Here is a 27,544-nt window from a genome sequence, read left to right on the forward strand (position 1 = left end):
TGACTTGTAAATAACTTCTATGCTCTTCAATTAGAAACTAAGGCATGGTGCAAAGACAATTAGGCCCTAATTTTTGTTTTGTTTTAAGCAGTGCACTCCATCGCATTCATGACAATCCAGCAAGAACAAACAAACTCTGTGAATATAATTAATTCAGCTGTAGCAGGATGTGGATCATTAGTTTTACTGTACGTGCTTCTTACAGGCCACTGCTGTCCGTAGATGAAGATCTGACTGCGAGCGATGTCCACTCTGTTCCATGCTAAAGCCAAACTCAGCTGGTCCGGGGCTGAAGCATTGGCACCTGGTATGGGTGTGATAAAGTGTAGCATTATTTTAAGTCACAACTGCTTATTCAATAGTTTGCTGTTTTTTCCTGACTTCAATCTGATTTCTATTGCATTATATTTTTAAAACGATGGGTAGTTCCTTTGTTGAAGTGATGGGTTGGATGGCAACAAGTATGGTGTGCAGCAGCTTCATCCAACTTGAGGCTCGGTGGATCTTTGCTGCGCTGACTATCTTTGTCGCCCTGTCTACTGACTCCATTACTGCACCATTCCCGACTATGGCTGTGCCTGTTACAGTATGTGTGTCTGTAGAGAAGATGTCTTTGCAAAGGGGAATGACAGCTTGATTTTTGTTCTTTGATGTATCACTATATTTAATGCTCCACTGCATCCCTGCATAAAAAGTGGACTACAACTATGTTCCTTTGATTTTCTGTGTCTGTTAAAGATATTTACAGTACTCTGGTCCCTTAGTTACTTCAACATATCTCTAATGTAAAGAGAAGGAGAAAAAAAGGAAAAAGCCAGAAAATAGAAAATTAGGCAGAAATAGAAAAAAACAAAAAAAACAAACATTCATTTTCATGCATGTTTTGTTAAAATATTTTTAAAAACCTCGTGCAAATGTAAGGAGACAATATTAAGGGATTTTATGATAGTATTAATTTAAATCAATGTTAACTCAAATTAAATCAAAAGAAATAGACTGTAAGTATAAAATAAACCTCAGTATTTAGAAGTGATCTGTACAAAGTGAAGCAGCTTCTGTGTTTTAAAAAGCACTGCATCTAAAGTTTCACAGCCAGCCTGTGAGAGGTTATTTGTAGCTGTTCACTTTTGCACTGGCACACTTCCGTCACTGTTGACTGGTGAGCTCAAACACAAAAACCACAGTCTGCAGTTCACATTAATATTTTACGTGTGCACATCGAAGAAAAGAAGGGAGAAAAATAAAGAACCGGTTCATCTCAGCCTTTTGAAAAATCCATTGTAAGGTAAAGTATAACAATAGTAATAATAATCCCTTGTATGTAGACACCAATACCATCCCTTTACACAGAGCTCTCTGTAACTCAAAGACAGCATTACCAGAGCTTAATGATGTGAGTTCAGACACAGTGCCACTAATAAGATGCAAGCCCACTAATAAGAGCTTTAGTGGAGATATGTGAATATTAAAAGACAGGAGGGTGGCCCTGCTTTATCAAAAGCCTGAGACTTCCTTCTGTCTGCCTGCAGGGAGGTTGAACTGCAGCCAACTGACTTGATGTACCCAATCTTCAGGATATTGACTACTTCAGACAGCAGACCATCAATTACCCCCAACTCCGCACACTTACGCAATGTGTCTTTAGCTGCTGTTTCCTTCCAGCTGTGTCTCTTCCCACTATTCATAATCTCTCTCTTTATTTCACACAGACTCACACTCACTCTTTTTTTCTTTTTCTGTCTCACTTGTGCTCTGCTCTCTGCACACAACATATTCCTGACTGTGTGGTGTTTTGTTAGGCTTCAGGCAGTAGCTTAGTTCTTTGGCAAAGGAGTCTAATCCTGTGTTTTAAAAGGCTCTCAGGCAGGATGTGACTGATTTCATTTTACACTAAAAGCCTTAACACATCTCATTCACTCAGCTGTAGAATGAGACTGGCATGTAAAGTGACCCTCATGCTGTTGACCATAAAGCATGTTTTGCCCCTGTTCTTAGTGTTCCTGTTGCATCTTACATTTTTCAGATTTTATTCTTTTAATTTCCTTATTTTCTATTTGGTCTCTTTCTTTGATTTGTATTCCTTCCTTCACTCATTCATCTAAATGCCGTTTATATCACAACGTGAATCAAAATGACTCAAAAAGGGATTAAAAACTGAAATGAGGGTTAGATCAATAAATGGCATCCACAGAATACATAAGGGATACATGTATACATGATACTGATAAGATAGCAAGAGTCTAAGATTAAGACAAAGATCAGTGATGCTTGGGCCAAAGACATCATGCACTAATTTGAAACACTGTTTGTTTCACTCTTCCCCTTTCAAAACTCTGGTTTTGTCTCTTCCTCCCTCTCTTTGAACTGAAATCTTTCTCTGAGGAACAATTCCTGAGCTAGTCAATCATACACCCTAAATTGCTAAGCAGTCCCATAGGACTCACTGTTCCTTTGTACACATGCATGAGTGTGTGGTGCCTGGGTTCACACACATAGAGGTGTGTGGGCAAATTCCAGTGGGCTATATTCCTTGAAGAAGCAAGAGCAACCATGATCAATACAAGCTACTGAACAACCAATCAAAAGTATGGATGCCTGAATACTGTATGTGTGTGTGTGTGTGTGTGTGTGTGTGTGTGTGTGTGTGTGGTGTGTGTGTGTGTGTGTGTGTGTGTGTGTGTGTGTGTGTGTGTGTGTGAGAGAGTGTGTAAAAGGATGGGTATTGGAAACACTGAAGTGGGAGAAATGCTAGAGAACTGGGAATAATGAAATCTAAAACTAAACTAGACAAATCTCAAATTTTGTAACCCGATTTGATCAAATTCATTGCCCTTATTGGATAATGCATAACAATGTCTTACAATATGGATCTCAAGCTTCTGCTGTTGATGTGTTGGATGCAGGAGAATTGGGCAGGTCTAAAGACACATCCAAAATGTTTCTGGCCAGACGACGAGGTTGGAGCATCTCCAAAATGGCAAGGCTTGTAGGATGTTCCTGGTCCACAGTGGTGACCAAGGAGGGACAAACTATTCATCAGCAATAGAGTGATGGGGGATGCCCTTGAACAATTTGGATCTGCGGCAGCTTCACTTGGAAACTTACAACTGTAAGTTGCCTTGGTGCCAGATACATCGGGGCCCGTTCAGAAGTCATGCAGATACCATGCTTCGGTGGGTATGAAATGTTTTGGCATCACACAAGGGACCAACAGCCAGTTAGGCAGAGGTGGTCATCTTCCTGTATATTTTACTGTGGCATGCCCCAATCCTGATTGATTATCTTATGTGCTGCAGTGTGATATGTGTATAGGGAAACCCACAAAGATATTGCCCTTTAAGTTGCAACTTGCCTGTCTGTAACTGTTGCACCTGAATGGCTGTGTGCAACATAAACTGTGTACTGTAATACACATGTAGAGATAAGTCACCTCAAGCTGGGAATGTGTGACACAAGCCACAATGCACGCACCTGCACAGTACTTAGTAGTAAAAAGCTTATGTCACATAACTGTCTTGTGCTTCAATCATCCGTCTGATTACTGATCTTATGAGAAATAAATTTCATAAACACAACATAAATTGAAATATATACTTCAAAAGACATTACACAAATGGGAAGGCCTTGTTCATAATGCATTGGGGACTGACAGTGTCTCCCTGTAATTATTTGTCTCTGGCCACAGTGTTAATGAGCAGCTGTGTTCATGCTAATTAATGAATCTGCCGGTGTTATTTTTATCTCAGGTTTTTATTAGCATACCGAGTTAGAAACCTGAACTCACTGCAAGCTTGCCTGAAATGGCTTTAGTACTGTAGCTGGAGGGCACCATAGCCACAACCTCACAATCACCCTTACATTTAAAGGGTTAGTTCAACAATTAGACCTGAACATCAATACCAGTCTGACGTCTATTCAATAAATATGTAGCTAGGGCCAGCATTCGCTTGATAAAGACTGAAAACAGCAAGTGTAGCTGTGTCCAAAGCTAACAAAAGCACCTACAATGCTTACCATTTAAAATGTAATATATTGTTTGTTTCATCTGTACAAAAACTGAAACGGAAATGTAGTTGTAAAGGTGGTTGTGCTGGACACACCGGGAAATAAGCGAACATATGGCAAGCTAAAAACTCAGATGTTTTTGTCAGAGGTTTGTGGATCAAACCAATGAACACTGGACTTAATTTTGCAAATTTGCTTTGGAGTCTTCCAGCCTTGTGATGATCATAAATCATTAAATGGAGAGAGAAAAAAAACAAGTGAGGATGTCTATGTTTTAATCCTGAGCTATGAACCGTAAAAATAAAAACATGTTAGTGAGTTTGGAACAGACACCTGAAATGGAGAAAGAGGAATGCTTCCTGGATAATATCATTCTTTTGTATAAATAATATTCTTTTGGGGCAGCAATGATATGGAAGCCACTTGCTGTACACTCATGCTCCAGCACACACACACACACACACAATCGCAGACACCCACCTTTGAGTAATGCAGTGAGGATGGCGAGGTCGATGTCCTGATGACCCTCCGACCCCATCCGGAAAACTGTTATCTGAGAGACAATGAGAGAAAGATGGACACATTGGGAAAAAAAGAGAGGAAAAAATAAAAGTGAGTGTGGCTGTGAAGAGGGGTGCTTTTTTTTTTTCTACACTAGCAAAATGCACGAAAGAGACTTCACTCTTGAGTCATTCTATTGTTGTGTGAGTGAGCGAATCAAGGCTTATAGCATCGTGAAATTCTGTCACATCCTGAGTAGGAGTGTTCTCAGTCAGTGGATTAAACTGCTTCACTAAAAACACAGTTGCTGAAGTGCTCAGGAGGAAAGAGAGGAGAAGAGAGGAAATGCTCTGGTGTATTGTACTGTAGCCCCTCTCTCTTGTCTCTTGTGCAGGGAACACCACAAAACTCACAGTACAGCTTGTTCTGTGGAGGGAGCGAAAAAAAAGATTTGCTGAGAAGGCAGCTGAGGAGAACAAGAGTGAAAACATGAAATAGGGAGCTCTTCCATTACAATACATTATTATTATTATTATTTTTAATCTTATGCTGCATCTATCTCTTTTTTACGATTCTGCTTAAAGAAAATATTTTACTCGAAGGCCAGTCAAGGTCTTTATCCGTGTATTAAGTCTAGGGTAGTCCCTCACTCGGCTAAAAACAACAGGAGATTGTGCCTTTGTAGTTGTGCTCATATAGATGGTTGATCTGATGTCCTCTGTCTCATTCCATGCTGTCTAATACTGGTCATTTTTCTGTTCTTTTAAGGATTTTTGTTGCTTGTTTGTTATAATTTTTTTATTACAGTATTTTTACTGTTTTAAAACCTTTTTTTTTTTTTTAACTTTTGTTAATACAGTTTTTTATCCTTATGAAACATTTTGAGACTTTGCTTCTTGATAGGTGCCGTACTAAATAAACTTTACTTGTGATTTACAGACTTGTCTGACATGTCTTTTAGCTGCAGATATTTTAACTCATGTGAGATTAACTAATGGATGAAAGCTTAAACTGAGGGGAAAATCTGATAAATGGCATGGTTTTTCTGGATTTTAACTCATATTTAGCGAGCACTCATACACTTACTGATGTTAACGCGTGTGGGCACACATGATCAAATGTGTGCACGTGTGAAGGGCACCTTGTGGGAGCTGTGTATGGGAGAATGCGTGTTCTGAATGCGTGATGAGCTATTCCTCTCATCCTTACAACCACCCATCCGTCTCCTCCCACCTTCCTCCCTGCATCTCCCCTCTCTAAATGGCTTCATTTCATGGACCTCCAGGAATCTGCAAACTTCGCTGCTGCTGTTTCCGCTGCTTCCCTTTGGCAATGCTGCAATGTTGTAGGCTTTCCCCTCCTCTCTCTCCTTTCTTCCTTCTCTCTCTTTCTCTCTTTTCACCAGAGGTAAATGTACAAAAGTAAATCATACACATTGATGATTTACAGTATCTATTGTGCTGGCTCATTCATCATTTGTACACCACACACAGATGAGATATTGTCTCCTCCCTGAAAGAGAAATGAGCATGTAAGTCATGCTTTAACCTAAGACCTGTGTCAAGCATTGCAAAAGCAATCGCTAATAAGAGCAGCTTTTAAGTGTGTGTGCGTTTATGTGTATGAGGTGCTGCTCGCATGCTTGTCTAATTAAAGGGTCTTTCTCCAGGTGAAACATAAGTGCAATGAGATGTAAAGGTATCGACTGAGATTTTCTTCAGCGGGGGACATCAATGAGTGATCGGTGCGGTGTGTAATTTTGTTGGCTTCTCTGAGTTATGTTATGTTGCAGTGTGTGTCTTTGTGTGTTTTAATAGCCACTGGCTAGATTATTATATGCTAGAATGCATCTCTATCTTCACTTCAATAGGCATTAGCAACACATTTAGGGAGCCATCTGTTGAACATACTATGGTCCAACTGAGTATGCATGTAGAGTCTGTTTCCAGGAGAGATTAGTCTTCTCTCTGCTCCTAGGTAGTGACTTGAAAAGGTCAAACTATATGTATGCAAGGGTGTGATCATCTAACAAGATCAGTTATAGAAATAACCAATCTCAGATGGGCAAAGAAATAGAAAGAGTCAAAGAGGATGAAAGCAGTTATCTACAGTCTTTAAGGATGTGATTCATATGTGTGCCCAATTTCACACAATCAGTACAGTTTTCTTTTCTGGCCACTTCTCTGTTACACCCTGTGGTTATCATCATAGTGGAATTGAGAGTTTCCTTACACACACACACACACACACACACACACACACACACACACACACACACAGGATTATTGGCTTCCTTTAACACTAACATGGATTATGGTGTGATGGTTCAAATATGATTATAGAAGATGTTCTTCTTCCAGACCTCTCTACCTTTACCACCACTTCCTTTCCTCCACCCATCATCTTTCCCAGCCACTAATATTACAGCTACCCCCACCCCCTGCTTTGACTACATCCTCTCTACTTCTTAGTCCCTCTTAACTTCCCCCAATTACCCCCCCCAAGGTGACCCTGTGGATATGCGCTATCTGCTATCACAGATGCTCTACTGCTTAGAGGCTGAGCTACATATCCTCTTTGACAATGCAAGGTTGCTAGTTTAATGTCAACAATTCCACAGAGAATCAATAAGTGTGTCCAAAGGTAAAACAGACACCATCTACCTTGTCTATTTTTTACAACTTTGTATGAGCAAAGGTTTAGCACAGTGTTAGACTTTGCTTCAATTTTCTTTCTTTTTTTTTTTTTACTCTTGGCATAAATTCAACCATCTATTGTACATTAAAGCTGTCTTCAGACAACAATAGAGGAAAGAAGGAGAGAAGTATGAACAATTACACAAGGGAGACATGTGAAGGCAAGGATTGGGAGAATATACATGAGGCCGCAGGAAAGAGGAAGTGTGCGTAATGCAAATGGAAGACAGAAGGAGGAGGATTTAGTGTTTACAAATTGAAGAGGGATCTATGAAATAAACCAAGAAATGGCAGTGCTATCTCTCATAGTGTGACTGGGTTTTGTTGAAGGATTCAAGCATCTTCAGAGGACGCTAAGCTACATGCTTGGAGGATCAGAAAACTGTTCTTCACACGCCAGTGAGCCAAGCTGATTGCAAAACATTCATCCTCATTTATCAGGCACATGCTCGTACATGTTCATACAAGACACATGGCAGACACCACGCACACACACACACACACACACACACACACACACACACACACACACACACACACACACACACACACACACACACACACACACACACACACACACACACACACACACACACACACACACAAATGTGTATGCACAATCACACACATAGACGTTTCAGCATCTTCTTCAGCCCGTACATTAACAATGGTAGAAGCTCTGATCTGACAAGGGACAAAAACCAACAGTCTGTTCATGAAATATCAATTTGTTAAACTATCCTGCTGATATCAAACTCTGTCCAGTATGTCTGTGTTTGTGGCTCAAACTCTCTGCTCGTACCTGATTTTCCTATATCCACACAAACTACAGTTCCTCCCACCCTCCCTCTTTTTTGGTCCATTTAAGTCACTCTTTCGCTCTCCTCATCTTCCTCCTACTCATTATTAATTTCTCTTGTCAGGAAGGCGGAGGAACACTGTGGGCTGGTGGTTCCTCCTCAATATTTAATCCGAATTAAACATATAAGGACGATTCCACATTCAATTATTTATAACAAGCTTGGAGATACCGGGGCAGTCATCCTGTACCCCCCTAAGAGGGAAAGAGCAGGGGAGAGAAAGAGTCACTGCTCTTTTAATCAGACATAGGATTGGATTCACACATTTTAAGAAAAGTGACAACAGGATGTGGTGATATTTAAAGGCATGATTCTCACACAGCCTGTCGTCTTTTCAGAGAGCTTCTTTGACATTCATATAAAACTGTTCCACCTTTGTGTAGAAGGTATAAAATAAAATGTTAAGTGATGCAGATATATGAGGAAGATAATCATCCTTATTATCTAGATCTAGACTAATTGTTAAAAACGTGTCTTATGCTTTCTTTTAGAATTGGCTTTTATTGCACTTCTAATATATTGTGCAAGTCGATGGGACAATTAGGATCAGAGTCTTATTTTTCAGTCAAAAACAACTTGTGAGGTTTAGTCTCCCTCACACATCACAACAACTGAAAACCAGATGCTTCAATGTGGTATCACCATCTCCTGCATCAAACCTGTGACCAGCTCTTAAAGGGCCATTATAACAAAACATAACAGTCTTTCGTGAATTATGTCAATGTAACTGAGTAGTATTTGCCACAACATTATCAATACATTACATCTGTTACCCCGTGTAAAACTCGAGAGCTTACACATTAGTCATTAGTTAGATTTGCAGTCATTTCCCCCCTCTGCTTTTCTTCCAACAGAGAATCTATCATCTACCAGAACCAATTTTCTTTTTACTGGGAAATGAGCCAGCACAATCAAAATCAAAGCATAAAATATTGACACTATTATTCCTAGCAGCAAAAAACACCTCTCAGCCTTTGCTTTACAGAAACACAACAATATAATTTTTCTATTGTGAATGATAAAATTCATCATGTAGCATCTTGAAATGACAATATCAAAGCAAAAAAAAATTAACATGAGGCTTAAATACAGCAGCATGTTCCACTTCTGGTAAAGATAAAAACATTAAACACTGATGGTATACACAGAACATACATATAGCTTTCAGCGTGCACACATTGCAAGTTTATTCCCTCTCTATGTAAAGCATAAACAAACCTGAGCACAATAAATAAAACAGAGAAATCACTCAAGCGTAAAATGTCTACATGAATAAATCAACATGCTGAAAATAAGGAAAAAGCTTCCTCCTTCTCTTCACTTGCCCCCTTAAGTGGAGACACTCTCACTCTCTCATAGATTATCTCAGCCAGTCGCCTTTAGTCTATCTCTTTTCCTCCCAGTCTTTGACTTTCCTGCCGCAGAGCCAAAAAATTCAAGCACACCGGCACAGAAACTAACACACACTCTCATAGTCTCTCTCTCTCTCTCTCTCTCTCTCTCTCACTCTCTCTCTCTCTCTCTCTCTCACACACACACACACACACACACACACACACACACACACACACACACACACACATTTCAGACCAATGCACTGACTCATGATCAACTTGCATTTGCTGCTAGTGGGGCTTTTTGACCCAGCTTCTGACCTGGGTGTTAACATGGGAAGTCAGTACAAACAGGCTTTGGTGTGCAAATGCCAGTCGGACATGGTGGACTAGACACAGAGGAGTTAGTTTACTGGTGGATTTGCTGAAAAATCTTTTCACAATGTAATGTGAAAGTGGCGGTAACAAAGCAGTTAGCTGTCTGGTCCTGCACACTCCACATGGTGACACATTAGGTTAGGGTTAGAAGAATAGATGGTGGCCTCTATCTTACCTGAAGCTACCTATGGCTGGTGAAAAAGAAACGCCTTTGGATCATAAGTGAGAACAATTCTAACGCTGTGATAAGGAACATGGAAATTTAACTAATGAGCTTTACTAGACAGTCTCTAATTAAACTGGTTAATCATGGTCACGGGACAATGGAAACGGTCTCTTTTGCTTATTCACATCATTCGTTTTGCCACTACAGTATTTCCTTTCCCTTCTTATACACATTATACACATAGACACAACACCTGCAGCTTTCTGACTCAGTGTCTACTTAAAAGGTATAGCATGAGCAGCACATTAGCAGACCAGCAGCAGCAACTCCAGCGCCCTGTACACTGGGCGTGTTGAGGCACAGTATTGAGTGGTAAGTCACTTGCATTTGGAAGAGCTCAGAACACCATACACAATCACTGTGTGCCATCTGTGTAGACAGCTGGACTGATTAAAATAGGAGAATTTCTGTTCTGTCAGATGAGTGTGGGGCATGAAAACTGAAAATAGACGCTTTATGTGCTGAAACGTAGTGAGTGCGAGGTGGAGGGGGATAGCCCATGTGATGCCTATCAGGCTGATAAGTAGGAGGGTGGTGTGCAGTGGTGGTGTACGAGAGACAGAGAGGTGCCAGACAGCAGAGAGATGACACATCTATTTCTCTCTTCTGCAACAAACCACAATTATCAAATAACTTTGGCTTTCTGAGACATTCTGCATGGTGCATGGGCACTGATAATTGCAGCATGTGTCCTTTGGGAATAGCCTGACTTTTTATGGAAGACAAACGCAAAATTTAATAGCTGCCACTAAATGCACTATTAGAGTTCATAGAGTTTAATCTTATTGGTAAATGTTTTACAGCATTATTAAGGCTGTAAGACAGAGATGACTATCCCTTTCAATATTCACAAAGGCCTCTATATAATCACCAAACACACTGTAGGAAAACACTGCTGCACTCTGCTATTTGCGATCATACATGTGTATGAGATAAACAAGTTTACACACGAGCTGTATTACCCCACTACAACAACTAGAAGAGTAGTATAGAGATCAGGGAGGTTACATTCTTTCACAACTAATATTAAAAGGTACCTAATTGGCCAGCACACTGCAAATATGTTAAGTCAAAGGTGAAGCATGGTTGTGGACTGCTAATACTGTCAAAATACACTTTCAGTGCTCAGCTTCAATATGGCAGTGGTCATAGTTTTGTAAGTTCAGAGAGGCAGCATTAGATTATCTGGGCTTTACAGCTGCTCCTGCTGAATGAATCACACCACATTGTTCTGCTCTGGTATATTGTGTTCAGAGGATCCATCAGAGTGAGCATCAGTCAGCCACTCGAACCCTACTGAGGGTCCGATCAATCCACTTACACGCTTGCACAGCCATGGCCAGTGCTGGGTCGCCCACAAATAATGTGTGCAATTGTGTGTCCATGTACTTACTTTGTGTGGTTTTAGACTCAGTCTGTTCTCTAAAATAACTGAATCACAAAATAAAATAATTAACCTACAGGAGTTTTACAAACAGGGCAGACTATCACATGCTTGAGTCATTTCAAACATCCCAGTCATCATGTTTCCATATGCCATACTGGATTCTAGCTCAGCACTTTTACTAAAAGTTAGATTGTATGCGTGTGTATTTTATTAATTACAAATTTATTCGCAAAATGACACTATCAGCTATCTGCTTTGGTTTACTGAGCTCAGCTCCTCCATGGTTACCATCTTTTTTTCTTAATGAGCCACTCTTTCAGACTCATCTGAACATTGAATTCACTAACAGTGTATATATGTACATATTCATTCATTCCTATGCTGTAAATGTGTCTATTTATGTTTTATATGTCTATTTATGTCTGTCTGTTTGGGGTTTTTTTGGACGCTGAGAGCGAAGCTATAACCGAAGTCAAATTCCTTTTATGTGTTAACATACATGGCCAATAAAGTGATTCGGATTCTGAAGATAAGCGCACAGCTTAGATTGACAATAGTTTAATTTGTACTGCTTTGAAGTTGGCACCACATATGGACAATAATAATAGACATTATTTAAACCACACTGGTTCATTTGTGCATCATTCAAATGAATACATGTATAAACTTAAATAAAAACTTGCAGTAGAGACATTAGACGTTACATTTTTAAGCATAAGCCACAGCTCCCAATTAGCGTCCACATGACTCCAAAGTGATGACTCATTGATTTGCACATAGTTTGTGCAACATGTTTTGCTTGATTCATTTTCAAGTTTTGAACATTGCACATCAGATAAATAAAATATGATAATTTGAAGAAGTCATGTGTAGAATTTAATGGCATCTGGCTTTGAGGTTGCAGATTGCAACTGACACAATGTAAAGTGTGTACGACTTTCCGTTAGCAGAGGTAAGTAGGTTTACTTTGTCACTGAATGGTGACAACCACCAACTTGCTAAGTGAATAGGCCGAGTGCTGCACACACTCTCACACGGAGGCACTCATAATTCAGCAGTGGTAGTGTGCACTACTTAATCACTACTCTCCTAATCGTACACCAAAATTTAACACTTTTCTTACCTCAAACCACGGCTTCACCCTAAAATGTAATGATTTACAGTATGGGGATTTGCTTTACAAACACAACATTAAACAGCATTAATAAGAGGTTGGGACTGATGGAGTTCTATAGGGATTGAGACTCCTCCCCAGGAGAAAGGGCCGTGTGTGACTGTCATGCATGACAAGACGCGTGTCTTGACTTAAACACTGCTAAAGGGGTACAGACTGTCAAGGTGGAGGCCATCTGGTCCAGAACGTCATCTGAATCCATTTACATCTACTTAACATTACATGTCATACATAAAAGATGGCGTAATAATTGCCTCAATGAAAGTTTCATGATGAGAAAGCTTCATTTGACAAATCCATTTAGTTCCTCCTTCAAATATATATATGTATATATGTGTGTATATATATATAAAACATTTTGTATCCATCAAAGCTGAAGGGAATGGTGATATTGTTGTTCTTAGTGGTTTAATATTGTGTCTGAACATGTGTGTGTGTGTGTGTCTATATTTGAGTATGCCTGTACTTTAATGTTTCATGTATGCACTACTCATCAGCTTGCTTTTAATGCATCTGCATGTATAGATATGAAAATATACAGTAAATATGTGTATTAAGAGGACACTGGAGTGTGTGTGTCCACATGTATGAAGGATGTGTCTGTGAAACACAGCCACTCACCAGTTCCTTCTTCTTCATGCACTCCATGAGAATGATGAACAGATGTTGGGCCTGTGTGCGGCTGTAGGTGAAAGTCTTCTGGATGGTCACCAGCAACTGGTCTCTTAGAGACTCATTAATTATGCTGCAGAAGCAGAGAGGTGTGGAGAAAAGAGAAGAGAGTGTCAGGAAACAGGTCAGATAGAGGTAAAGGGAAGAAAATGGTGACAGGGAAAATTAGATTTGTTTGTTATTAAGTGAAACCAAGGTTGACTGGGACTCTCAGCACTATTATCTCTGAGTCCTTGGTCAGACGTGAATTTGCAAGTTTATCTTCATCTGTAACTGGATACAGTATATGAAGCTCTAAAAACAATTCTGAATTTATTTAGGAAATATAACCTAAATGTTTACTTGTGTGTAATTAAAGTAAAGCATCAGCACATACATTTATTTTTTTAACCTTCCTGCTGCGCTCGGGTCTTTCGTGACCCGTTTTCACAGCCATTTTGATGCAACAAACGACCCGAGTACAGCAGGAAGGTTAAGTAGGCATCACTTAAAGTTTTTCTTGATACCATATCTTAACTGTTCATCAAAATGGATGGCTGCAGAATTATGTCGCTGGTGCAGATCAAGTCTCTTTGTAAAATGTAATTAAAAGGCACAATAACAATAAACAAACATCAAATTGTCAGATATTGTGAGTATTAAATCTTGGGAAGTGTAGTGTAAGCTGTATAAATCCGTGGTTGTATTTGTCCTTGGATCACTGCATAATGTATGCATGTCAGTGCATACCCTCCCTCCTCAGAGTATTTGTGTCCAAAGGCCAAGATGTCTGAGGCTCTGCCGCTGCCATCACACACCACCACAGGGACTGGAGGGGTGTCCCTGAGGTACTCCAGCACTATGGAGATCACATTAGGGCCTCCCTCTACAATCAGAGCCACCACTGGTACACCCTGACCAATACCTGCACACAGAAACAAGTGGGAGCAGGAGAAACAGACGGTGAGGAGAGATAGCAGAGAGGAGAACAGGGAATGAAGAAGGTAGTTAAGGAAAGCAAAAACAGAACTAATAAACAGGTGCCATTACATCAGTGATCCATAAATTAAAAAAAACGGTTCTACATTTATTAACAAGGGGGAAATTTGATACCTGTGATGACACATGACTCCACTGTCAAGACTCTCTCTATTTATGGGAGAGGTTTTTAAAAAGCACCTAGACCAAAAATATCCAGCCAATTTTGTGCTTTGTGCTCTCTTCCATAGAGATGTGTATACGTGTGTGTGTGTGTGTGTGTTTGTGTGAGAGAGAGTTTCATAAATCCCCATGTCAAACAAAATGGCTCCTTCCCACTAATCACAAGCTATTCAGGGTAATTATGCATAATTAGCAGGTGGGATAACTCTACATGGTGCAATTATAATAGGAACACAGAGTAAATTTGAAGATTTGATTTGTAGATTTGGAAGTTATCACCAAACTCTCAAAGGAATATCCACACTTAGCTTTGCTTTTCTCTTTCTAGTTTCTAGTTTTGTCTCTGGATTGTATTTCTTACTAGAACCACCAAACATCACGTTAAACCACCAGAGTCTCATTCTTTCACCCCCTTATATTCTTCTCCTACTTAGTGGTCTCTGCCGAATCCATTTCCTCACCCGGCTCTCTGTCCCACTTCCTCTCTAAAGTTTTTCTTTCCATAGTCACTTCATTCTCATCCTCTCCTTCCCCTTCTGTTTCATGTGGTTGTTTTATGCTGGGTATTTTGACTCTTCTAATTCAAAATCTGTGTAACTGCCTGATCTTCCCTGCCCTGCATCATCATCCTGGTGTGCATAATTCACAAAGGAGAAGGCACAGTCTGTTTCTCAAACACGCAGGCAGACAGGCACATAACAAATGCGCGCTTACATACTGTGTGCACACACTCACAAACAGGAGCACACGCACGTACTCAGAAGGATACCCACCATTACGCTTTGCCTCACACAGCCTTGTGCGGCCTTGCAACAGGGACAGTTACATAAGGAGAATATTTTAGGGGCCTTGCCTACTTCAAAGAAGTAAAACGTCACTGTGCCACGACACATCACATGACCATACATCAACAGAGCAGAATGAGAGAGGAGCAGACTAATGACTCTTCCATTTCTTTTGGATTTCTATTATTGTGGTTAGCTGTGTGTGTGTGTGTGTGTGTGTGTGCGCGTGTGTGTGTGTGTGAGCTTGTGGTTTTGTCAGGTCAAGCATTGATATTGATGACTAGTGAGCTTTAGAGGCAAGGCTGCAGTATCTAAAGTAGATTATTGTTCAACTGAAACCCACCGAGGAGCAGATGAGGAGGGGAAAGCACAGCTGTGTCATGGCTAATTGGCAGCAGGAAGTTCTGTCTTTGTGCACTCAAACAGACACACATACAGCCACATAAACACAGACAGATGCACATACACACACATTAACAACACCACAAATGAAATAAAGTTCTCTTTTGTCTTACTAACCAAAACCAGCAGGCACATTTTAAGAGGACTTTAGACCTTCCATTCACAGTTAGTTCCTTTATAATTAGCTACAGCCTTAACATCTGCATTCATTCCTCTGGGAATGAGGATATGCTTTTTAAAACTGGAAACATGCATTTCTCAAAAGTCTTCATGCAGCACAAAAGAAATCATTGTTAATTAAACTGGATTGCTTTCAAAGCTTTGACACAAAACTTGTGTGTATTTACCATCCATTCGCATTTAAGACCCTTTTCTACTGCTGCTACTGGCTCTACTCTACTCAATTGTACTCCCTTTTGGTACTAGTTTCCCCCTTAATGCCGCATGAAAATGACATGACCTTTTCTCCGACACGACATATACACTTGCGGGATCCTTTTGTTGGCAAACAAACAGAAAAACATACACATCTCCTCAATTACCCACGGTGTGGTTTTGCGGGTTGCCGTTGCGGCCCTTACAGTAGGTTGGCTAGTAACAATGGCAAATTTGTGCATAATGTTTTGTGTCACCTACACAGTGATGCAGTGATTGTGACAATCCTCTCTGACCAATCGGTGCTCTGCAGCGTTTTCACAACATCTTTTAGAATCGGCTCAGGACACTTGGAACTTCGACAAAGGTGGTAGCAAAGAGAGAACTCGGTAACAGGTATGAACCACAACTTTTGTCCAATGGAAAACAAAAAAAAAAGCGAGTAGAGCCAAACTGTTTCTGTTACCTACTAAAATTCCAAATGACTGTAAATTCTGTAATTTGCTCAATTCTGCTGCATCTGCATTGAAAAAGACATCTCAAAACATTTCAAAATTGCATGGGACAGTCTGGTATTTTACCATTTATGTCTGGTTACAGAAATGGTTTACAGCCTATCCAGGGATGGTCTCAGCTTTCCTTCCACCTTTGTTTCATTGCTCAAGCCCACAGAGGAACTATTTTCACCATGGAGGTGTGTGGTTTATGACCACCAGCCACATGATCAGATACTGTATCTCTTCTGGAAGCCATAAATGCAGGATTTTTTGATGTACTGTATCTACAGAGGATTGCCAAGGACAGGAATGCAGAGAGAGTCTCTCCCAGGCGTAAAGCCAGAGTGGACATACTGTAGGGTGTGATGTCAATGAGAACTTGTGGGTAAATGCATAAGAAAGGCTTGACTGTTGTGTTTTATTTTTTATATCTGTAGCTATCCTCTACATGAATCTACAGTGAATATGTATCGTTTTATATTGAAATTCTGGTGTACTGAAATATTTGTTTTTGCTAAACAGATAAATAAACATACATAGATATATAGAAGAGATTTCAAAGACAATAGTAATACATATTGTAATGCTACCTGCTGATTGTGATTTTGGGTCACTGAGTGACAAAGTGTTACTTATGGGAGACAAAGGTTGTTGGTAGTTCATTCTGATATGTGTATTAAGTGGTTTGTTTGTAATACTGCATTTTAGCTGAGATTAACTTTTGTGCTGGGCTGCATGTTGGAAGAGATACCAGTCTGCACAGTCTTAAAAAAGCAAACTCAGCATAAAGAAATGTGTGTTACCAATTGTAAAAAAAAAAAGAACCGAACATGTGGGCTTTGATTCTGATCAAAGCTGCCTCCTCACAGCAATAATGTTTCTGCTGCTTCCTGCTGCGGGTGCTCATGAAAATATGATGTTGGTACAACTCTTACAGCCTTTATATTTTATTAGACCTAATGGTTATGATCATTCAGTGAGTAACATTTCTTTGTGTGATGCTCAAGAAAGTTTTTTTTCTTTCTTTTCAGACTTTTGTATTGCAAGTTTTTCTAGAATTCAAGGACATGATCTGAATTTTGAATGGAGCCACCTCTCAAAAACTGCCAGACCGTCTAATGCTGCTCCTGGAGGCTTGTTTTGGAACAGAAGCCTTTAACTTAGCAGTGTTAACGCTCTGCCAACTTCTATTTGTTTTGGACTTTAAAAAAAAAAATATATATCCTGCGATTGTTAGAAAGCTGAGAGTCCCTTGAATCATTTCAAGTGGTCTTATCTCTGCCTTTATATCAAGTAAAATATTTGAAAACACGTAGCGTGCATATCTATTGTTTTAAATGGAAAACCCAAAGCAGGAGAGCTAATCTGTTAAAGAGTAAGTGTCATATGACAGGGTAAATGTTTACCCTGTGTTTATGTTCATCAATCCAAGACTGAAGTGGAGCTCAGTTTGCTATTGATTAAGGACGACTATATAACCCCATGACCCTTAAACAGTTGCTGCCGTCTTATTCTAATGATGATAATTCAGTTAATCTATATATATTGTTATTTGCACATATACTATATGGCTCACTCTCTTCTAAACTTGCTCTTCCTACTGCCCCCCATTCAAATTCAAATCAATGAATGGCAAGGAAATGTAATGGAGCTGCTAATGAGAGTCCCTCTGAGCAGGTAAAAATTATTAAACTGTGCTACAGGGTATGTGTGCTGCAAATGACACATTTAAATACATTTTTTTCACACACTTTTGTATTACCTACTTCTTAGACTTAGACTTTAAAACAGTTACATTATTCATGTTATATACTATATAATATATAGACACAAATATATAGTATTCTACACTCTCTGTACTGTCTCAATGTATTTGGCCTTTCAATGCCCTTTTTCTACACTCACAGTATCCATACACTAATCACACGCTCCAATGCATCTGGTAAAACAATCGTTAAACACCAACTCTTACTTTGCCTCCCCTGTCTCTTATATATAATCTGTGGTTTTAACCCATTGCCGATATGTTTTCTGGAAGGGAGAAGCTACCCTGAAAAAGTGTGAAAACGCAGAGGCAGAAAAAGAAAAGGCCACAATTTTTCTATATTTATCCAGCCTGGGAGATGAGGAAGTAATGAGGAACAGAAGGAATTAAGGAGGGAAAGAGGAGTAGCGTGTAAGCGAGACACACATAACATGCTTAAAGGGTCCTAATTAAGGATCCAGCAATGACTCATCCTCTGCACGTGGGTGTCTGTGTGTGTGTGTGTGTGTGTTTGTGCTAGTGTCTGCGAGTTTGTCCTTGCATGTGTTAAATTAGTATCAGCATGATTGGAGGAGGTGTGCTACAGTATGTGGGTCCTTGTCTTCACACCCCTCACCCCCCACCAAACAAAAACACACACACTAACACAGATATAAACATCAAATCCCAGCAAGTTGTAACGCTGACACGAAACATCAGATCTGTGACGGCACCATGACTCGACAGGCTACAGAACAAAAGGTCAGCTGCTTCAAAAGGGCAAAGCTTCTCTTAAACTTTACTTTTTCAGTCGTATTGTGACATCAAAATATCCTGTTGGTTTTGACCTACTCAGAGGAATTCAGATTGAATCAGATGATCTACGCCACCTTTGAGACCATCAATCACGATTGGTGTCATTGACCAGGAAGAGACATTTACAACTGGGAAATTAAAGACATTTACAACTGGGCAATTGGGGTTAAAGTACATTTAGCCTACTGATTTGTGTATGTGCCTCTCTGAGAGATCTGTCCCTTATAAAATCAAGCCTGGTTTTGTTGGTGCTAAAGACTATATTTCGGTGGTATCTATTTTGCACAGTGTATTTATTTGTGTTCACAAATGATCAACCTGGATTTACTGAATGATTATTTTAATTACCAAGTAATCTGTAGATATTTTCTAGATAAATCGATCAGAAAATGTAAAAAAAAAAATATGGCGGCCAGTCAAAATCTTGTTTTGTCTTGACCGACAGTCTACAATAAAAATATATTCATTAAGAGCTGATCAAACCACCTCGGGGGCATGCATTTTATTCCCCAGATACTGAACAGATATAAACGTATCTGTCTCTTCAAGACGCAAATGTAGATATTACACCTCTCAAGTGTGTTTATGTCAGTAAACTGTCTTTGGAAATAACCACTTACACGGCCTGCACCCAGTGAGAATGGCAGTTGAGGGAGGGGAACCTGTAACCATACTTGGAGCAAGTCTTGTATCCAACCCAATACTGACTCCATTATCACTCCACCACAGGGTTGAACACTGGCAGTCCACGTTTATCATTTTGACAGGTTGTTTTTAGCATCCATTTGTGCATGAACACACCTCTCCCCCCAAGACTTGTCATCACACTGTTTCTGTACGCTTAGACTCACGTTCCTACGAATATCTTATCTACTGGTTTACACACAGAGCAACAGTTCAGTCCTACTGATTTGAACAGTGGTCAATGCAGCACCACTACTGACGAAAAACGATTATTAACTTTTGATTAAGGCTTGAATTAACCCGTGAACATTTCAATGGCATTTGAATATTTGAAGAGCATAATTCTCACTTCACTACATAACAATTTACTTCTGTTAGTGCTTTATTTTATCCATCCCATTCAGTGAAGGTGTCATTTCTAAGCCTGAACCCTCAAAATATGACACTGCAGCTGTGTGACATGTCAAAGAAGAACAGCCACTAAGAAAGTTGGTTCTGCACTTGGACAGCATAAAAAAAGGGGCGAGATTATTACCTATATCTTAAGAATCAAGAATTTGTACAGGTGTTTATGGTGCTTGAAAGAAGAGTAGCGCAACCCTTTTGACTTCCTATGTACCACAGCTTAACTGTATTTTTTTCTGTGTGCTGTTCCACATTGGAGGTAATAATGTTGTCGCTAATCTGCAACGCTTGGTCTTATGGCTGCTGGATTCAATTACCCCACCTACTTATTTTATGCAGGCTGTAATTAATGAAACCACATAGAGTCAGTGAAGGTCACACAGTTGCACACACATGCTTACACCTACCGTACATGTGTGCACACATTCAATATACTTATGCACCCATTTAGATATTCAAAGTAATTTAGGTGCAAAGAAAGAGGACAAACTTAAGGAGATTTCTTCATTCTCACAGACGTTATTGAAACTTGTACAAATTAATCACTTTTATTCTTGTTTGCTCCTGGCATGTACATTCAATTTTAAATTGTCATGTGTGCAGAAAGCTAAAGAAACTGTGAAATGATGCAGGGTTTTTATTTTATTCTTCCCTTGCTAATGTTTAATAAGAAAACATTTATGGAAGAAGCCTATTATATTATTTTCTCTCACTACCTTTTCACTTTTCATCCTGCTTTTTCAGCAAAGGCACCTCAAGGTTGTCTAACTGTCCGTATCTTTCTGAGCTGCTTCTCACTTCCTTTGCTCTTTATATAATTCTCCTCCCTCTCTGCTCACCCTCAATCCCTTTTCTCTCTCTTCATTTTCTCTAACTCTGTCCATTCTCCTCTCTCTGAGGCAGGTGTGTGATGGTTAAAAAGCAGTATAGCCACTGCCTGAGACAAGTCAAAAGAGCTGTTGAGCGGTAGAGTGAACTGTGTTGAATGGTGCCATCTATTTTATTGATTTTTTTTTTTCATCTCTAAGTTTGACAATGTCTGCTGGTTTCAGGAAATGGTAACAAGGAGAAAGAAATGTCCCTGTGTGGGGGGCTTAGTAAATGCTTAAATGAGAGTCTAACTGTCCATATAGAAACAGCATTTCTAAAATGAATGGTTATATATTTGTATTTAAGTGTGCAATGAATATTCTGATCATTAGGTAAATGCTGTGTCCCTCTGTTCTTATGTAAGGTTTCTTGTTCTGCCTGAACTGGATCCTCATCACAGTAATCCAGGCTCATCTGTGTCCACATCTCTGCCCTTGTTCCATCAAACTAGACCGCATCTGGCTGGCTTACTCACGAGAGGGCACAGCACTGAGCAGTGACTCTAGCGTGTAAATGTGCTGGCTCCATCCATCATATTTACAGCCTTTTAACCGTTTTACCGTCTTAAGACATTTATTTTGTTTACACCTAGCCAGAGCTGTCCCTTTGATATTCTTTCCCACTTTCCACTGAAGAGAATACAAAACCACACGAGGCGACACCTTCCACAACATTAAATATACATTGGAGCCCGGAGGAGAAAGTAAGCAGAGGGAAAACACAGGTCGTGTCACCAAAAGTGATGTAAGAGGTTACGAGGTGCTAATGGTTGTGCCATAACTTCGGATGTACATGTGTTAAATGACCTGAAATATCTTCAGGTCATAAAGAAATATCTGCAGGATGTCAAAATGTCGCAAGATTTCAAAATGTCACAAGATTTGAGTAAAATACAAATTTTGTAGTAGTGAGATCAAAATGCTTCCAGGATTTGTTATATAGGATTGATTCCCATATTAAAAAGCTGTGTTATAATAGTGTGGAGCCAATTTGATTGCTTCAGCATTTCTGGCAGTCACATGGTGATAGCCGCACACTGGCACAGTAAGATTAGCTACAGGATTGCCCAGACGTCACAAAAATACCACAGGCAGAGATTATGCATATCTATCTACCACACTTCTTTCATCTTGTGTTTGGGTGCAGAACATGTGAGTGTGTGGTAAGAAAAAAAAAAGAGCTGGTGGTTATATGGGGTCCAAAATCGACATGTTGGGCAATTTAACTAAACTACGGTTTTCCCACTTCAGTTTCTTTATCCTCCTTTCTTGACAGCACCTCAGGCCACCTTTGGATCCCATGGGAGCCGTGCTGTGAGGAAAATTGATGCCGTCCTCGATTGACCATGGACAGGTAATCAAATCAAGAAATAGCCCTTGTCTGCAAACCCCACAGCGGTGAATGAGGAAGTAAAAGGTGCACACACACACACACACTCATCCTACAGACACATTCACAGACAGTGTGTATATTATGCTGAAAAACCTGTGCAATATGACTTGTAGAAACATTCATGCAACAACAGAATGGATTTGTGGCTGTTCATTATTTATTCCTTCTTTAATTTCTTTTCAGCATGATGAGTATCTGCTGCTTGGTATTTTTTACACCTGTATTTTTCTAACAAAAGTAAAACTACAAGTAAAAGAACAAGTGGTTCTTAATCAGTTGAGCAACTAATTGAAGTTTCCATAGGATAATGTTAGGGTTTAGTATCTCAACTAAAAAAAAATTTGAATTTCCTATTGTGGGCAACAAAAAGAGTTGGATTTATCATGCTCTCAGTTGAATTTTAAAATATACCAGACAAAAGAAGATGAACTTCCTTTTATTGTGAAAATAATGAGCCACAGATAAAGGCACTGAGTCATTTCACTTAGTATAAGTAAAGTATAAGTATAGGTATTTAAATGATTTTGATCAAGGCAGTGGATTCATTATGGCTGACAGAGCACTTCCCTTCAAGAGGCAGGCTGACAGCTTGAGTGGCAGGTTAAAAGCTGAAGCTGGTTATCAATGCAACCTCAGACACCACTGAGGTTAAGGTTACTGTGTGAGAGAGTCTGCCTGTGGGTGATGGCTCTGTAATGTGGATGGACAGCAGCAAATACGTGGTACACACAGTCCCCTATCACCTCGTTTCATTAGTACATAAACATCAGTGTTCACCTTGGATCCAAATAACAGCTAAAGATAGTCAAAGGATGGGATTAAATTAGGGATGGTATAGTAGATGCTCGTGTGACAACTGGGCGTCCCTTTGCCTTCCCAGCCCCTTTTGTATGAGTCCAGGCATAGGATGACAAAGGGAAGTCCACAGGTCACATGACTGGATGAGGATCGAAGGAGGAAGCACATTTGTGTTTCTTTGTAGCCTCAGAAATATTTCTTACGTCCTTGAAGGTGTTAGAAGGAATGTTGTATAAAAAAGCCAAGTTTCATTCTAACTTACCCTTTCAATGTGTCGATCAGCAAACAACAGTAAACAAAACTGGTGTTGCCAAAGGGAAGGTGGGAATCATGGAATAGCGCTCGACAATGAATCCACTTGGTAAACACATACTTCCTGCCACTCTGAGCTCTGTTGTTCTTAAATAAGCACTGATGTCAAAGTGTGAGCATTTGTGTCAGCCAAACCCGGAGGAAATTATTATAAAATAGCTTCATGTTGACAGCAAAAGAGGGTAATAACAAATAAATAATGGCTGCAAACAACATTTCTGTGACTCAGGTTTGTTCCCAGTGCATTCTAAACAATGCTGCACGAGGCAATTGAGAAATGTATTTAAAGGATGAGAGGGAGGTTTGTGTGTGCTTGTGTCCTTGCTTTTGTCTGTGTATGTATATTTGTTTGTGTGAGAGGAGAATAAGAAAGTGAGAGAGAAAAAGACAGAGAAACACATTTTGTATTGATGCAAATCCATTCAGTCTCTAGCTAAGGTATAATGTGAAATTTGAAAACAAACAAATGCAATATGCAACAAGGGCTCTGTAGCAAATGAAGACTCAACACAAGGCAAATATGTGCACAGACTCAAATACACACTGGACACAAACACTTGTGTCTTTGGACACAAACGAGCATTCACTTTATGAATACCATTTATGAGCATAAGGCACTTTTGGTGCCACAAATTTAAAAATGAAGACGTGGAGAGCTGCATAGAAATGAAGAATAGAGTGGCATTCTGTTGAGTTTTAACCGCAGCCGGTTAAAACGCAATTTTGTTCACATGTCTGTTAAAGTGGGCTGTACTGCTGTCTGTGAAGTCAAGCCAGTGGATCAAAATGCCTTCTGTGTATCATTAACTGTACTATCTTGTATAAAATAAAGGTTAAAATACAATAAAAAGATATACAATCTGACCTTTTTATTACTTCTGTACATATATAAGGACACATGAGGTACAGTTTGTATCTACACTATGGTACATATACGTGTACACACATGTACAGTAGTTCTGTGCTTGCCATTATGTTAGTTTGTTACCTGGTTTGGTAGCTGTGTGCTACCCACAACAGGGAAACCATGATTATTAAACAGATTCATTTGATGAAAGAGTTAATCTGAGCTGTCAGGAAGCTTTGAAGTAAAAAATAAACCTCTCCTGAAGGGAGGAACACGTTCAAAGGCTCATCAAGTTATATCCAGCTGGCTAAAAATACACAGTCTGACAGCATGTGTTCATTATAAAGCAGGTAATGATCATTTTAGTCTGGTTGCAGCTATGAAAGAGGATGAACCCAATTAACCCATGTTTGTGTCATTGATAAAACCAGGGTTACTGTTTCATTATGCTGTTATCACTTGCTGTATCATTTAAAACACTGTTTCTCTAATTTAGGGCAAGCAGGTCAGTTTGGCGACAGCTCAGACTCACAGATAGGGTAAATTCCACTCACGTGTGTTGATCTTCTGCAGGGAGATATGTTTCTCGAGCTGGCGTCGCAGTTTGACCTCAGCGCCGTACTTTCCCGTGGTGCCATTGTCTGCCAGGATGAAGTGGGAATGGAGACTGTTCAGAACCGTCAACTTGCTCAGAGGGTTGGACATGGTCTGGTATGGACGCACCACCTAGCCAAAAAAAAAGACAATAAAGTTACGCAAACATGAGGGAAGCAACTGGACAAAAGAAACGTGTTTAACAAGGGCATGCTTTCTTGGCACCCAACTATGGACAAAAAAATGAATTTGGTGAACATTATACACCATGATGATGTCATGAGGGATTATTTAGGTTTTGGCTTGGAGGCTCCAAATGGTTAATGGCTCGCCTACATTAGCATTTGGAAGTCATAAGGATTTACCAGGCAGAGAGAGACTGACACAAACACAATACTAGCAGTTAAATTACATGAAATATAGGATCCAGCATTTCATCCTAAAAGGCAGACTATGTACCTTGCTCCAATTATGACAGTTATTTTCAATTACTGAAGTACCCCTTTAATATATTTAAGCATAGAGCTTTTGTCTGGGAGATGAAAGAAGTCTTTTGGTGTTTTAAAGGAATAGCTCCAGGAAATAACTGACTTTGCAATAGCTACAGCTGTCTTCTATACACCAGGTTTAACTACATGAAAATCTCAAAAACAAAAAACATCAATGTAAACAAGCCATGTATTGTACTGTTGTAAAAGTTACATCCAATTACACTGAATACTGGGGGAATATCTAAACAGCATTCATGAAAGTTAGGGTAGCTTGGATATGGTATAATGGGGCAGTGCCTGACAATCTGAGGTAAACTCATCTGGTCATCTGGCATACAGTTAAAGCCAATCAAGCATGAATAAAAGAGCCTCAGCACTTAATCATCTCATTTCAGCCACCAACATTAATCGGCTCTGCCTGACTTGTTCAGCGCAGCACATTCTGATGAAATTTTAACTATAACATGACCATGATGCCCCCAGATTTGGGTGAGTCAGCATGTGCTCAGCTGTGTTATTGGGTTCTGCCAGCTGTCCGACTCACTGTGAAGGAGTGTTTATCACAGGTTGGATTGGCTTACACAACATCTCAGTTAATAAACTGTCAACGACAATTTACAGGTTCTGGCAATTGTGGACAGCATGTGGACTTTTTTGCGTGGATACACACACCAACAAAGGCCAAAGCATGCAAGCGCCCACTCCATGACTGTTTTATATTGGGCTTTATTTTTTTTATCAGGGACTTACATCTTTACCAACAAGATCCTCTTGATTTTCTACGATGCCCCATGGTGCAATACCAATAGTGCAGATCTTGCCCCTTGACTTGGAGGCATGGTCTTTCAGTGCATCACCCACATGGCGGATCACCCCTGTGTGCATAAACATTTAACAGTGTTTAAGAGAAGGACAGAGAAAACAAAATGTTTTGTCACAGTCGATACTCAGACTAACATCACATAATGATGCACTTTGCTGTGATAGATAAACACAATCTAATAAGCATGGAAGATAGCAGAATGGCAGCTGATGTGAATGCACGCACACGCACACACACACACACACACACACACACACACACACACACACACACACACACACACACACACACACACACACACACACACACACACCGGTTGTAGCTGCAGGCCTCTAGTTGTTATCCTCAGGGGAGCAGCAGTCAGACCTGGAGGCCATCTTATCCCATCTCTCCAGCTGACATTCATTCTTTCTCCACCTCCACCCACTGCCCATCCAATGCAGTGAACCATCCATTATTCAGGCCTCTCTCTTCTTCTTTTTTCCGCTGCACCCATTATGTCACAAAATTTTACTTTCTATTCCTTTCTGAATTCAAGTGTGGGAACTCGACAACAACCAACAATGCATCATTTCATTCCATTGCTTCTCATCTGTCCCGCTGAACATTGTTGTCCCACCTTCTTTCAAGTCTGCTAAATTTGATTCAAGTCACTAAAAGGGCTTCTCTCTATCTGCGACCTACAAACGAACCATTTTATGGTAGTGGTTCAACATCTTTAGAGCCTAGAGGGGCTTGATAAATGGTTATTTAATAGCTGATAACGTATGAGGAACATCTGAACACACTCATCCTACTCCTACCAGAAGTGCCCACTTACAGTAATTTGTATAAAAAGAAACGAGGCTGCACAGTGCGAGTGAAACGTCCAGATGAATTATTTTTACCCGACACAGAATCACTTACATTCAACTGAATTTTAGGTGTTTCATAAACAGAAAATATTATATGGCTATGTTTTTTGTTCTTTACCTGTGTTAACCCCTCCGGTGAATATCCAGGCTCCTGTTGTCATGGCAGCCTTGATGAGCCCTTTTCCAAAGACCTGCTTGAGTTTGGGCTGTAATTCAAAGTTCTGCAAGCCTCCGTGGACTGAGATGAGCAGCTTGGGTAGATCAAGCTGCCACTCCTTGGTCATCAGATGGAGCAGCAGGTCCGGCTTGGTGTCATAAGACACTCGCACGTACTGTAAACAATAGCGAATGTGTCAGTGATGTATAGAAGCACATCTGCATCACACTCAGGCACATGGGGACATGGGGCCTGCACGTGCCTAAGACATAAAAGTACAAACAGGAACACACCCCTACACAGATGCGCACACACTTTTAGTCAC

The 27,544-nt window shown here is 40.0% G+C and overlaps 1 protein-coding gene across 11 annotated transcripts in view; it reads right to left on the minus strand.

Moving 5' to 3' along the window:
* trpm3 (transient receptor potential cation channel, subfamily M, member 3) overlaps positions 1 to 27,544 on the minus strand; it is a 106,748-nt gene that overhangs the window by 30,550 nt on the left and 48,654 nt on the right. For all 11 annotated transcript variants that reach the window (XM_069178550.1, XM_069178552.1, XM_069178549.1 and 8 more), the window contains exons 4-10: positions 27,181 to 27,394; positions 26,136 to 26,260; positions 24,855 to 25,026; positions 13,963 to 14,137; positions 13,183 to 13,306; positions 4,486 to 4,558; positions 204 to 304 (exon numbers count right to left, since the gene is read on the minus strand). In XM_069178550.1, the coding sequence (XP_069034651.1) occupies positions 204 to 304; positions 4,486 to 4,558; positions 13,183 to 13,306; positions 13,963 to 14,137; positions 24,855 to 25,026; positions 26,136 to 26,260; positions 27,181 to 27,394 (984 nt within the window). The remainder of the gene's footprint in view (positions 1 to 203; positions 305 to 4,485; positions 4,559 to 13,182; positions 13,307 to 13,962; positions 14,138 to 24,854; positions 25,027 to 26,135; positions 26,261 to 27,180; positions 27,395 to 27,544) is intronic.

Source organism: Embiotoca jacksoni, unplaced genomic scaffold (assembly GCF_022577435.1).
Source record: "Embiotoca jacksoni isolate LCO1_2020_lvr unplaced genomic scaffold, fEmbJac1.0.p SCAF_8, whole genome shotgun sequence".
Lineage (NCBI taxonomy): Eukaryota > Metazoa > Chordata > Actinopteri > Embiotocidae > Embiotoca > Embiotoca jacksoni.